Source organism: Natator depressus, chromosome 2 (assembly GCF_965152275.1).
Source record: "Natator depressus isolate rNatDep1 chromosome 2, rNatDep2.hap1, whole genome shotgun sequence".
NCBI lineage: Eukaryota > Metazoa > Chordata > Testudines > Cheloniidae > Natator > Natator depressus.
Window position 1 is genome coordinate 111,594,390 of NC_134235.1, and position 15,053 is coordinate 111,609,442.

Genomic DNA, 15,053 nt, shown 5'->3' on the forward strand with positions numbered 1-15,053 from the left:
AAAGCTGTTTGAATCATCTTCAGATGCAATATAATAATTGAAAATAAGAAAAGCAGTTGTTTTCCTGAAGACAGTCACCAAGATGTTCAAAGCTGACTAGAAATTTTGAATGCCTCACTGCAAATGCCGTAAGGAGGCCAGGCTGGATTTTCTGAAAGTGCTGAGCACCCACCTTCTGGAAAATCAAGCCCTGGAGTCTCCTGGATTGTCCTGGAGTCTCCGGGAATTAAAATTATGTCATGTGATAAAACCTCCAGGAACACATCTGGCCAAAACTGGCAACCCTGTCAAGCCCTGTGAGGTGTCTCAAGTGAGGTATTCCAGAATTGTCTCCCAAAATCACCAGTTAGTTATTTAAGAAAAAAGTCTTTAGCACATAGTGTAGTTAAGAAAGAAAGAAAGAAAGAAAACAAACCAAAAATCTGTTGAAAACTCAGGAACTCTAAGTTACAGTGTCAAAAACAGCCTTAATTTTAGCTCATCCTCTAGCTAATCACACACCACTTGTTTACACCCAGATATATCCCATTACGTCATCATCATCTGCATTTCCATTCTAGCCCACAAATAATACCCAAAGTGTTGCACTACAAACCACTTCTCCACTTATCACATTTGGGCCACTGACCCCAATACAAAGTTTCCCTCACTTCAGCCATCTAATACGTTGGCCATATACATAGGGTAAGCAGGGGTGAAAAGCACCTTCCTTCCACCCCTAAACACATCCTAGGACCAACCTGGCCCAGAGATAACTAAATCTGGAGGGAAAAAATGATTATAGAATAAACAGAACGTACTTCTGTTACTGGCAGCGCTCCTTAAGTATTCACAGAATATAATATGTAGCTGTGTTTTCATGCACTCAGACGCTATGATAATGAAAGCCGTATAAACACAAATCAGACTGAGTTTTTCCTGTCTCATTAATACTTGCATGGTATTGGTCACTCATATTATATCGCCTCAAAAATGTGTATAATAATATGAGCTGGTCAAAAATTTTCTTACGGAATAGTTTTCCATCAGAAAATGCCAGCATGGCAAAATCACTATGTTTTGTGAGAACGTGTGCATTTGGTCTGAAGTTTCATGGAAATTATTGAGATGTTTGGTTTCAATACGGTCAAAATGTTTCATTTCCACTTTGTTTTGATTTGTCATATTATTTATAATAAAATAAGTCAAAACAAAATATTTTTGGAATATTTTTCATGAAAAATTCTAAGATTTTGACTTTTCATCCTGAATCAGTATGAAACCAGACTTCAAAATCTCCAAATTTTCTGCACAAAGGAAATGCCATTTTTTGATCAGCTGTAATAATAATCCCATCTTCATGTGGTTCACCTAATTAACAAACTGATGAATCCTGAGAGTTGCTGACTGCAGTGAAAGTTATGGGCATCCAGAACCCCTCAGGATGAGATCCAAAATCTCAGCAAACCTGGTGCAGATTCAGAGGTCACTTCTTTCATACCCCTTCTGGTCTTTGGCTACTTGCTCTACTATCACCTGAGGAGGTCAGACTTGCTTCCTGAATCAAAATATGAAGACCTACAGCATAGTGTAATCATAAAGTATAAATTATATTATAATACATTTTCAGATGCCTCATGCTTGCATTTCATCAGATTCTTCAAATCTTAACATTTCTTTCTTAAAGGGAAAATCGTTACAAGATTCTTAAAAACTGGAAAGTAATATTTTTTTATTCTTCTGGGAGTGGCAATCACCTCCATCAACTGTGAAGCATATATGATCTTTGCAAAACTTTGGCTTGCACAATTTCTGGATTTCTACCTGAATCTATTTTAAAAATTAATAGAATGGCTTCCTAGAAAATACTTGTAAAATAGGTCTTTAATACTAGCAAGCTAATGCAGTCCAATAACCATATGTGTGAAGGTTTTGTTCCTTTTTACATACATAAAGGCTATGTCTTTTCAACCTTCTCTTTCCAGTGCCTCCAGAGCCAAGTCTTTGAGATGGATGAATTGCGGTTAATATAACTGCATAGCAAATACTATAGCTCCACTGAGTCTTCAAAATGCACTTCAGTAAAACAAGTACTGCCTGTACCAACTCATTCAAAGAGATTCACGGTTGGCATTTGAAAAGCAAAGTCTCACAGGAATGACTGCCATTTGAAAGGAATTGAATGTTAATAGCCCAGATCAAACAAAACCCTTTGAAAAGATGTGTAGTGCTCAGAGAGATGGGTCTAAAGACATTCATGCACAGACACACATCCCAAGGAACTTATTGGAGGAGAAATAAAATTTAATGCTTTAAAATTTAATAAAATAAAATAAAATGCTTCAGTCCCTCAGCATGACAGGATCTAGTGTCACTCTATTTCCATGTCAGTTGCTTCAAATACTTTCCTGAGTTCAACTGTGCTCAAATGTCAGGACTTTTCCTTTTCCCTCATTTATTGCTGAGTCGTCTCTTACCAGTTGGGAGCAGGACCTCAGTGGCATCTTACTCTAGCTCTTGGGGCTGATCCTGGTCCTTACTATGACCAATTTTCATTGATCCCACTGCTCTAAATTGCATCTTTGGACACAGATTGGCATCCAGAGACACCACGATCAGGGAAGCTTAAAGGTAGTTTACAGCCTTCCTTCGCCTTGGCTGTGTTGGATGCAGAAGGGCCAAAGCCAAAGACACAGCCCTCTGACTTGGGCATATTACCCTGTGTCCGACAGATATGCTGTTAGCTGTTTTTTTATAAATGTGCTGAGAGGCCTTCAGTTATGAACACCTCTAAGTTGAAACAATTATTTGCCTCTAAATCCCTTCAAAACTGGTATCTCTCCCTGTTGTACTAGTTTAACCCAGCAGAGGGTAAGGTTACAAGTTATTTTGAAGCACCATATTACTGAAGGAATGCTCCCATGTTGCTATTTTCTTCTCAGCTGGCAACAGGCTTACTTTTCATCTCCTTTTCCTCTCTCTCTGCTACTGACATCTGCTGGCAAGAACAGAACTGCAGTGTGTTCAACAGTGAAACAGCATCCCAAGTGGTGCAATTTTATACTATATTTCTGAATTTACCTGTGGCATTAAATTGTGCAATCATTAGACCAATTAAGCCACTGGACGTAGCTATGCTAGTACAATTACAACTAGAAACGAGTGGAATTACAAATGGCAAATTGTGTTTTAAAATACTCAGAGGACAATACTATCAATTCCATCACATCTCAAACACTAGCATTGAAAATACGATCTTGTTTGTCTACGGTCCCACACAGTAGCATGCACTTTTGCTTTAGTGGCCTGTGTATGTATAATGACACAGTGCAGAACAACATGGCACCCCGTAAAATGGTTATATAGACAGACGACTCACAAGAAGTTGCTGGACTGACCCTGAGAGAGAAGTTCTGATGAATTCTAGTGAGCTTACCTAAAAAGGCTAAAATAACAAAGCATTACAGATTTCTTTCTATTAGCTATTTTCCACCACTATCTGCTCTTGGTTTGACAGCAGGCTATCTGAAATACATGACTACTCTGTAAATCCATCTTTTTTATTTTGCTTTATTTTTAGACAATAGCTATTTAGGTGACAACCAGGGCAGTTCTAGGGGCAGGTAAGCAGGGCAGTCACCCTGGATGCCAACTTCCAGGGAGTGCTGAACTGCTGTGCCACTCAGCCTTCCCCCCCCAGCTCTGCTCCTGCTTGGTTGGATTTGGAGGGGCAAGATCGATGCACCAAAAGTGTTTTTTGCCCTTTATAGACCAAACATTACTTTCTAAAAGCAATTTCCATTGGTGATGTTGAAACTCAGCTAACACAGGCTGTGATCCTGCAATGGAAGGCAATGGAAGCTCTGCCGTTTAATTGCAATGAGTACCATCAAGCTCCTGTGTGGCTCTGTCTCCTGATGGCTACATCTCACAAAGCAGTTTAAATTGCCTGCAGCTTCTGAATTAACCCCCCTTTTGACTCAAGCAGTAGAATAATGCTTAGCTCTTATATAGTACTTGTCATCCACAGATCACAAAGCACTTTCAGAGGAGGGTTAGTATAATTATCCCCATTTTACAGGGGGGAAACTGAGGCACAGAAAGGCAGAGGTGACTTGCTCAAGGTCCCCAGAACACCAGTAGCAGAACTGGGCATAGAACCCAAATATCTTCAGCCCCAGCCATGTGTTCCCCATCCACTAAACTGCACAGCCATGCTTTTAGATCCAGAGGTCCTTAGTTCAATCCCTGTATACCACACTGTTACAGTGAGGTGCTTGCCCTTATTTGCTTTAGATTTTCTTTGATGTATACCAAAACAGGAAAGGCTCTCTGCTCAGGACACAGTGACCATTCAGGTATAAGGATCAAAATGGGGCTTGCTCAATTTGATCCTTTAAACAGGATTCCACCATGCCTCTCTAGTACTGCAGGTGCATTTATTAGTTTTTATGTTAAGGAGACAAGAAAAGTAAAAAAAGAAAGGATCATGACATAGCTATGTGTTGTGGAATGACACTGGTTGCAGGAACTACAGCCAGTGGTTTAGTTTGTTTTATTCATGTACAAAAACAAATTTAAATTGGCAACATATTGAGAGAGGATATAATTTTGGAGAAGTATGATGAAGTCATACTAACATATCCTTTATGATATGTATTTTGCCATTAAATATTAACAGCATCAAAAACCCACTCCAGAAATCCATACCCTCAGCCACTAAGAAATTCAGATTCTTCTCAGATACAAACAGGCTCCCACTGCAAGTGACTGAGTTAGAACCCAGAATATCTAACCACCTGGGTAAAGTCTCAGTGCCATTATTTTGCCACTGAGTTCAGTGGTGTCAGGATTTCCCTCCATGGCTCTGGTTCATCCCCATTTTTAATTGGAAGTGAGTTAGTTTGAGATGGAATCTGAGCTTGTGCACAACTCTCTCACCACATATAGTGTTCCAGTGCTCTTGTAGTGTGGTGTCACTCACTGCTCTCGTCTGGGATTTAGTCTTTGGAATGATTCAGAACTGTCAAACTAATGGTATGTCACACTTTCCCTCGTAAGTGGATGCATTTGAACCTGTTTGAACATAAAGGAGCACTGGGAGTCTGACAGATGGTAGGCACTAATGTTAACTTCTCTCTTTTTCTTATTCTTTTTGTCAAATCCGTACATTTCCCACCAACCCTTCCCCCAATAATCCTGTGCTGTTTTTCTAAAAAGAAAACAAAATCAATCAAAACCAAGAGCCCCGCATTTATGAGCCCCCTTACTAAGAGGTAACAAGTGTGACTGTGTGCGCATAAGGAGAGGCAGTGGGAGAAAGGAACAAGTTTCAATTTCAAGCTTCAAGAGGGCGCACCTAAAACCAATAGTAAGACTTAAAAATTATGTTTAAATTGCCTGATAATCCAGCCATAGGTCACTTTGCAGTTATTAAAGTGTTAGAACATGAGCTGTGCTCTTTTATCAACAATGGGAAAACTTGCTTTCTGGGCTTAGAGTAGAAGCTGCTTTCATCACTTATCTAATTTTCCACTTTAGCTCAGCTCATCATCCGATTTCTACCAGTTACTTTTCCTCTAGTTGCAAAGGCAGTTTCTGGTTACCTTCTCACAGTCTCCTGTGGGACGCCTTTGCTCTGGAGACTGTATGCACATGTAAACTCTTTCGAAATCAGTCTTCCAAAGCAGGCAAGACTGGTGTTATCTCCATCTATATTACATTTTCTCTTTTTTCTAAAGGTACATTCTGTCAAGCTTTGTATGGCTTGAGTTTAACTTACCTTTATTTTCTTATGCCTTATCTCTTTTGTTTGTACTCTCATCCCATACATTGGATTATGGCCCAAGATCATCTTGAATATGTCTGGTCATATTCCAGAAGGACAGAGAACTTTTTCCAATACCGTCCTAACTGTTAAGACTCTTATGCTCTTGTATAGATGGTACTGTGTCTTCATACAATATGCTGTCTTGTAACAGACAATGCTAGTGCCAGGAGACATGCTGGATATTTATTAATTACCACATCTAAGAGATCATAAACACATTTTCACATTCCAAGGAAGAAAATAGCATTCTAGCTTGCTAACACAGAGTGATCTGAACTGACAAAAGCAAGGAAATCACAAAGTGTGCAGCTCCATTACTTTTCAGGCAGATTTATTCTGCAGCTCTCTCAATAGTGAGAATGAAGATGCTTCTTGGGAGCCAGTTGGGGGTGGGAGAAGACAGATGCAGACTCTTCCAGCTTTAATAGATCTGGCTGACACAGTCTGTGCTTTGAAGAGCTTACAATCTAGTTTAAGACAAAATTCAACTAATGAATATAAAATAATAAGAGGGAAGCAGGGAGGAAGGTAGAAGGTGATAGGAACAATAAGAACACATATTTCCGTAGGCTTGCTGTTCACAATAGGATAGTTCTAAGTCATTTAAATTTTGTTGTTAAAAATAAGATTTTCTGATGAAAAAATGCTTTTAACAAAACATTAGACAATACCTTCCCCCCCGCACCCAAAAAAACCTGTAATGTTTGATTTAATCATCCCCCTGAAGAATTTTCAAGCCCAGCTTTGAAGTATTGTGCAAGAGTGAAAAAGTGAAACCGTAAACTCACGTAGTATTTTATGTCCAATTTAGCAAAACGGAAAAAGTAAACATGAATGGTGAAACAGAGGTAGTTTTTTTTAAACAAATCCAGATGATTAATAATGCAGTTAAGGGTTGTTTTAGCATACTGTATGACTTTTTAAACCATAACTCATGTTTTAGATAGAGAATCTCTTTTGGAAAATTGGACAGACTTGAAAGAGAATAGCATATATGATGAAGCAATTTCATTTACCCATAAAGTCTGTTGCTGAAGGGATTTTGCTGTAGTAAGATTGCTTTCCCTGGAAACTCAGTCTCTCCATTTGCAGATCTTGGCAGGAGGGAAATTATAATTCTTTGCTGCTGGCATTCCTTTGTTGACCTGGAAAAGAATGATGCTGCAGATTTGGCATATGAGGCTAGATCATGCTCTTCTTATTCAAACAAGTGTTCTTATTACTGTAAATGAGATTACTTGTGTGAATAAGGCAAGCAGGATTTGGCCTGAATGCTTTATTTCAGGATCAAGCAAGTGTACCATGTGAGCTAATGAAGGAGCAAGCCTTTGGTTTAAACAAAAAAATATATTTGATAATCAGCAAAACACTGAAAAAGTAATGACAAATGAATAGATTTAATGTGTTTGAAAGTTTTCAAAAGCCCTCCAGTAAGTAAATAAATAACAAACGTGAAATAAAAATGAAGAAAGTTGCTACTGTCTGTGAAGTAATAGTTTTTCATATGTGCATTTTTGCGTGTATAATACTATTAAAAATGCAGGCTATTTGTCCATGGAACAGACTATGATTTGGTATTTAATTTAATTTTCATTTTGTATTTAAATTTTAACCACAGATCTATGTTGAAATGAATAGAGCATTTGTCAACCCATTACCATACATAGCATATCCTTTGGAATGTTACCTCAGGTCATTTGCAATGTTACAGTAGCCATATTGGTCCCAGGATATGACAGAGATAAGGCAAGTCTTGGCACATTCCCACTTGTGCCTTTAGCAGACACTCTTCTGAATATGGGCGGCCTCCTTTTAGCAGTACTGAGCAAGCCATTTTTAATTGCTCACTGCATTTGTTTCTGTTCAGATTCTAGGGTCAGAGGATGGTTCCTGTTGGATTCTTACCTGCCCACGTTTTTCCTTACTGTAGTATATCTACTTTCCATATGGCTGGGTACCAAGTTTATGAAGAACAGGCCTGCATTCTCTCTCAGGGGTCATCTCATTGTGTATAACCTTGGAGTTACAGTGCTTTCTTTGTACATGCTCATAGAGGTAAGTTTGTTTTTTTTTTAAATGCAGAACCACATCCGAGAAGGCCAAGTACTAAGTCATTTTTCACCACAGAAATATTTTAGTAAAACATACTTCCAAGGTAATCTGGGCTTTCAAATTGCAACGTCTTTCAGCCCGTTTAACAATTGATCTGTGAGACGATATAATAATTTGACTCGTATAGCACCTTCTAGCTATGGATCTCAAAGTCATCATTAACGAGCTATGCCTCACACCTAGAGTTAGTCAATTTCTGCTAAAACAGAAAGTTTGCCAATATGCATTTGAATTTTCAGTGACTGCTCTGTTCAACTATGTCTGTGCCTTTTTGTTCACCATTTGTGAACATTCCCATGAATTATGCAATGCAGTTGTACCATGTTGGTCCCAGGATATTAGAGGGACAAGGTGGGTGAGGTAATATCTTTTATTGGATCAACTTCTGTTGGTGAGAGAGCTTGAAAGCTTGTCTCTCTGACCAACAGAAGTTGGTCCAATAAAAAATTATTACCTCACTCACCGTGTGTCTCTAATTCCCGTGAATTGGTTTGTTTTTTTTTTTATTTGCATGTACATCTCTGGAATGGCTATTTGTTCAAATACCCATAATTGCATGTGACTGAACAGATTTATGTAGAAGAGTATGTGCTAATCATTCATTATTTGCTATTCACTGTCATTTGTTTACAATCATGTTTAACAGGGTTCTAGCATCCAATCATATGCTATGAAAAGCAAACGTTCAGCTTACTGTGAGAGTTTGGGAACCCCTAGGCTGACTGTTTGTTGACTGCTTATCAGTAAAGAATACACTCTCAGAAATTATAAGCTATTAATGAAGAAAAAGAGGGTTGAATTTGTCTGATGATTTAGTCAAAATGAATAATTCAACCAGCTCTGATGTGAAGTACATTAGTTTTCTTATTTTACAGATTAAATGACTTGCCCAGAGTCTCACAGGAAGATTGTGGCAGAACTAGGGCTAGAACCCAAGTAAGCCTGATCCACAAGGGCATTTACTCCCCCATTTAGGTGATGTTTTAAGAAAATGCAGCCTTGCATTCTTGCATCCATGTTCACTCTGATCCCTTTTAGGAAACTATACTGGTTTAGAAAACTTCATAGTAACATATGTGTGGTTCCATTCCCAAATGTCCGTCAGTTGAACAAATTAAGATCTTGGCTTTAGCACCTAGTGCTGACTCTGGCTTGCTCAGGTTTGTGCCCATAATGGACACTACTGGGTGAGCAATTAGATAGATTTTGAGCAACTCATCCTCCCTTGCCGGTTAGAACATGTGCAGCTGATGAGAAATGGCAACAGCAGCATAGTGGCCCCTGCAGAAACACTATGCCCTGAGTTCATCAGAAAGATAGAGAATAGGAGAAGGGTCATAAGTCTGAAGTAACAAAACTGGTGTTGTCTGGTAACCACAGTTCTAAACTATCCCGCATTTAAGGTGTGTTGGGTTTCTGACTAGTTAATTGTTATGGATAATTCCAGTTACTTGACCTTAGCGTTAGCATGCTAAAAATAATCCTCCCATGTTTGTTTGGTAAATAACCTAACCCGATGAGACAGGCAGGCTGAATTATGTGCTTGTTTTTGGAGTGACCTCTGGAGGTGCTAGATGACATTCCAGGCCTTGTTTAGACTACCCTCGCAGCATTCCAGGCTTCCCAGTGTCATGTAGGGTACCAGGATCGAGTCATCGACAAGAGAAAAACAAATACTGATTGTTCTCTCAACAGAATGGCAAAACATTGCTTTGCTCAGAAGTCAAACAGGGCCTCATGAAAACTTTCAAGTTTTAGGGGAATTCATTTCTTTTGATCTTAACAAGAGGCAATTTGCCTGATCAAAACTGTGGGCTCAGTTCTGGCTTGTGCAGACACACAAGGGGCTAATCCCACATGAAGAGTCTCATCCCATTCAGAATTCACACAGGCTTCAGCAATTCTTCTGGGTGCTTGAGGAATGCAGGATCAAGCCCAAAACATGGGAGAAATGAGCACAATCCCCCTTACTGTATGGTTTGGTCTCTACACAACAATTTGGCTCCTTAATAAAAGTAACACTTCAGGGTTAACATTTAATTTGTGGTGGAGGCACACAGAATGTTATCCAAATAGTAAGGTTCAAAGAAAATGCAGCATATTACACAGAAAAATCAGAACCCTGCTCTCCTGTGCCTGCAGGCAGGCTCAGCCCTCCACTGAGCAGCTGAATATATCAGAACTTAGCAGGTGTAAGTTATACAGATGAAGTGCACGTATCTTTGCTGTAAATGCGTTGCACAGACTTCCTTTAGGTTGCCTGATCTTTCACCTTCTGAAGATTGTTTTGCTGTACACAAAACTAATTTGTCAATGCCCCTCTGATTATTCAGCCAGGCCTCACTTCTGCAACCCGTGGCTCATAAGCTTTTGTGTCCCGTTCACACACATGATTCCTGTTGTCCATTAATTACAGTGACAGAGCTCACCGTTCCATGTTCTACATCTGTTATGGATCAGTTTGAGGACACCCCTTAAATCATTTCCCATACCTTCTAGCCAACCCTGGTCCCAATGCCTCTCAGAACTCCACCTGGCCACTTCTGAGTTGTGTCACTGCTATAGGGTCCTTAACAAATACCATGCCAGAAGCAGCTCCACTGCACCCCCTCCCCACCTGTCCCTTCTCCCTACTCCAGGTGGAGGGGGCACAGAGAGGCAACAGAGGCAGCTTCCCTCCAACAGGAGAATTCTGTGCTGGGCCTTTGCAGCTGGATTATGGCTCTGAGGTGCTTGCTGAGTGGTGCACAAGGCTCGTAACCCAGCTTGAATATCTGGCTCACAGTCCGAATTTCATCAGTTCACTAACACTTGGCTTATTTTTTTCTTCCCAAAAGATTTTGATTTTTGAAGAAAAATCTAAACGCAAAACCTCTGCCCAACGCTAACCAGCATCCTAAATTGTACCCAGAAATGAATAGCGCACCAGAGCAATCTGGGGAGCACAGCAGTAACATGCTGTCTCTGGAAAATCCCATTAAGTAGTCAAGTCCCCGGGCGTTGATAGATAACTCCAGCAAAATTCACATCAGAAAGAAACTGTTACAACTCTCATGCTACGTAAAGACAGTAACAAAGACACTTTTGACTACAGATAACATTTGGTACTCCAGTAGCCAATTTTCACAATTAAGTCAAGATAAAAGGTTGCCAGTATAGCTAAAAGCAGCACTATGAGCACCTTCTCTAGAAAGAGGTCATCAACCAGCAGGTTCAGTATTACAGACAAGCTTGAACCCAGATTGACAGGTATCAAGACAATCTGAGGATTCCTAATAGCACCAGGAGTTGCCTCCTAACCACTTTTTCAATTACTTTACCCAATAGAGGCAGAGCAGAGACAGAACAATCATGATATTGCAGTCAAGTCATAAGCCTTATTAGTTGGATTGTGTTGGTCTTTGCAAGCAAACTTTGGAATTACAATGACACCTCACAAATTGGTGCTAATGAGCAGAAAACCCATTAAAATATTTGAATTTGGCACAATAGTGAACAAGATAAATAAAAACAAAAAAGGGACACTGCATCACAAAATATATTTTGTTCATTTATTTTGGTAGCTGAATTTTTAATTATTTGCTTCAAAACGTGCTGTAGTAAATTTTGCAAGAATAAAGAGGCCTCTACTCCACCTAGCCTGTTCAATCTTTGCTGAGCAGCAGGGCAGGGGACAGCAAGTTAAGAAGAGGGCAAATCTGTGAGGTTTTAGTGTATAAAAGACCCCATGCAGGCTCTCCTGGCACTTTAGTGAAAGCACAGTGCTAGAGATCAGAATTCGGATCTCTGTGGAAGTGCACTGAGCCTGAAATAGGTGGAACCTTTTATTAGTAGGTTTCAGAGTAGCAGCCGTGTTAGTCTGTATTCGCAAAAAGAAAAGGAGGACTTGTGGCACCTTAGAGACTAACCAATTTATTTGCGCATAAGCTTTCATGAGCTACAGCTCACTTCATCGGATGCATAAAGTGGAAAATGCAGTGAGGATGTTTTATACACACAGATCATGAAAAAATGGGTGTTTATCATACACATTGTAAGGAGAGTGATTGCTTTAGATAAGCTATTACCAGCAGGAGAGTGGGGGGAGAGAAAACCTTTTGAAGTGATAAACACCCATTTTTTTCATGATCAAGTACTCCTTTTCTTGTATTAGTAATGAGAGGCCATCCCTTCCCCACAGCAGGTGACCAAAGCAGCTTTCACGGACTCTAGAGTGGTCTGAGGAAAGGGAAATGGAGGTCCCATTGTCACAAAAAGGAAAATTCCAGTATGCATTACATGACTGCAATTCTTTGTGCAAGGACCCAATCTTGCAAGCTGCAGAGCACTACTGACTGAAGTGGGAGTTGATAGTACTTGGAACTTTAGAAGATGATCAGAGCCTTATGGAAGAGTCCTATATAATTTAATAGGGATAAAATTAATGGGGCTGTACAAAAGTTACTGACAGTCCTATAGAATTTGGAGGAGGCTAATATCCAATAGGGGTCTGATTGTCAGAAGTGCTGAGCAGCTACAGCTGCTATTGTCTTTAATTGAAGTTGTGAGTATTTGACGGTTTTAACCCCCAAGCATCCTATAAAATTCTATAGCAAAGGTCTAGATGTCTTTATTGAGTTCAACAGGATGGTTTAAAAAAACCCTATGAAAAGTTGCCCTTTTCCATTAAATGATACAGGACAGATTAACACGTAGGTGGGGAGTAGTGAAGTGGGTAATAACACCTGGCCAAGAGAGATCTGTATCTCAGTTGTGCCTGAGCCCAGGGTTCACATAAACTGAAAGCTTACTAGGTGTGCTAAGCATAGCTGCTGCTAATTTCTCATTTAATTAATGCAGAAAGGCCTTATTCAGTCTTGTAAGAGGAGAAGCAGCAGGAAAGGGAGGAGGGAACCTGGAGAAAGCCAATCGAGCAATCTTTTGTAATTTGGAAAAAAAATCAAAATTCTGCATTTAAAATCATTTCCCATAGTGAGTGAGTGGTCACTGAGGACACAACACAAAACAACGACATGCGAAATGTAGAAATGTTTCTATCGGGGTGAGAACCCTGCATGGTTACGGTTCCTTTCTCAGGGGCTGTTCTTTCTTGAGCTGAGTCAGGCGATCTCAGAGGCTGACTTTGCTGTTTTCAGTAGCCGTTGTTCTAGCTGAACATGCCGTCCTTATTTCTCTCTCTCTCTCACAGTTCCATGTGAAATAAATTAAATGGGTTGTGTCTTTTCTACTGACCTTTTGAGCTCCATATTTTAGGTAGAGCATGATATTTACCCCTTTCCTCAATAAGGCAATGCTCAGATTTACAGACCAGCTCTTATTCATTTCAGTGGGAATTGTATCAGGTATCCAAGGACAGATTTGATATTGAATCAAATACAATTAGCTTTTCAAATGCAGAATTGCTATTACTTTACCAGTACCAGAGAGTTGCATGTAAGATCTGCTACTCTGAATAGCTCCTATAACCATGAAGATGTAAACATTCATATAAGCACTTTACATCTTCAAGATTACTTGCAAACATCAGCTAACTAATCCTCATTCCACCCCCCGTTTTAGTTAAGGCAATATTAACCCATTTTAAATGTGGGGAAACTGAGGTACAGCAAGGTTATGTAACTTGTCAAGGCCAGACAGTCAGTGAGTGGCAGTGCTGGGATTAGAACGTAGGAATCCATGTCCCCCAGTCCGAGGCTGATCCACAATGTTGCCTCCCTAGACAGTTTACAGCTCTCCTGACAATAGAGTATTTGAGGTCTTCAGGACACATGAGCAGCAATCTTTAAGTCCTGACTGCACTGCTTCTCAGCTGCCTATGTAAAACCTTGGATTATAGTGTGATTCTTTGAGACTAGTCTAAAAATAGGCAACCTACATAGACACACTTCCATGGATACCATAGGGTAAATTTTCATCTAGACATGCAGGGATTTTATTACACAAGTCTGCAGGTGTTGTACAAGTAAATTCTGCACCCACAAAGCATATCCAAGACCGTAAAATACATTTTTTGTTCATGATTTACTTAATCACAAAAGAGGGATTAAAGGTCTTTTCCCTGTTTATCTACTGAAGAGGCTTATTAGTAAAATGCAAGCTTCCCTCCATGCCCTACCAGCAGGTCTCAACCTCATCCTGATGATGCTATGTCTCAGGGTTGGAAGGTAGTTCAGTCTCCATGCCCAGTCAGTCTCAAGCCCCTGTATACAGGCACTGCTCACAAGAGTGTTGATTAATGCTGAACAATACATATCTCATTTTGAACTATTTTTCCTGTAGTTTTTGATCAGCTGATGGCTACACCATTTGAGCTCTCTCTTTGTTCAGGAACCACACAAAAAAAATGTTTTTTTTTAAAATGTATTGACAACCAATATGAAAAACTACTGTTCAGAAGACAAGAAAAACAGATATTTCCTCACCAAAGAGCCAGCATGTGCCAGCTGTCACTTTCCTACCTTATAGTATGTCTGCATACAGTGTGGCTATAGTATGGGTAGGCATACCCCTGCTAGCTTTAATCTAGCTAGCATGGTAACATGATGCAGCACCACAAGCTTTAGCCCTGGCTAGCAACCTGAGTATGAACCTCCTGGAGACCCTGTGTACTCCTACTGAGATAATTCAGACCTTACCTGCTAGATCCAATTGTATAGTGTGACAAGGTCGGGCCAGATGGCTATAGGAGAGTAACAGAAGGCAGATATATTAGCCCCAGACTAAGTAGGTCCCTTTTCCCTAGGTAAGGTAACAGGGAAGGTTCCAGAACAATCAGGAACCTTCTGGAGACAATTAAGACAGGCTGATTAGAACACCTGCAGCCAATCAAGAAGCTGCTAGAATCAATTAAGGCAGGCTAATCAGGGCACCTGGGTTTTAAAAAGGAGGTCACTTCCGTTTGTGGTGTGCATGTGAGGAGCTGGGAGCAAGAGGCACTAGGAGCTGAGAGTGAGAATGCGGACTGTTGGAGGACTGAGGTGTACAAGCATTATCAGACACCAGGAGGAAGGTCCTATGGTGAGGATAAAGAAGGTGTTGGGAGGAGGCCATGGGGAAGTAGCCCAGGGACTTGTAGCTGTCGCACAGCTGTTCCAGGAGGTACTCTAGACAGCTGCATCCACAGGGCCCTGGG

At 40.2% G+C, this 15,053-nt stretch overlaps 1 protein-coding gene across 1 annotated transcript in view; it reads left to right on the forward strand.

Annotated features, from left to right (window-relative positions):
* ELOVL2 (ELOVL fatty acid elongase 2) overlaps positions 1 to 15,053 on the forward strand; it is an 87,281-nt gene that overhangs the window by 41,031 nt on the left and 31,197 nt on the right. The window contains exon 3 of the mRNA XM_074944885.1: positions 7,677 to 7,864. Coding sequence (XP_074800986.1) covers positions 7,677 to 7,864 — 188 coding nt within the window. The remainder of the gene's footprint in view (positions 1 to 7,676; positions 7,865 to 15,053) is intronic.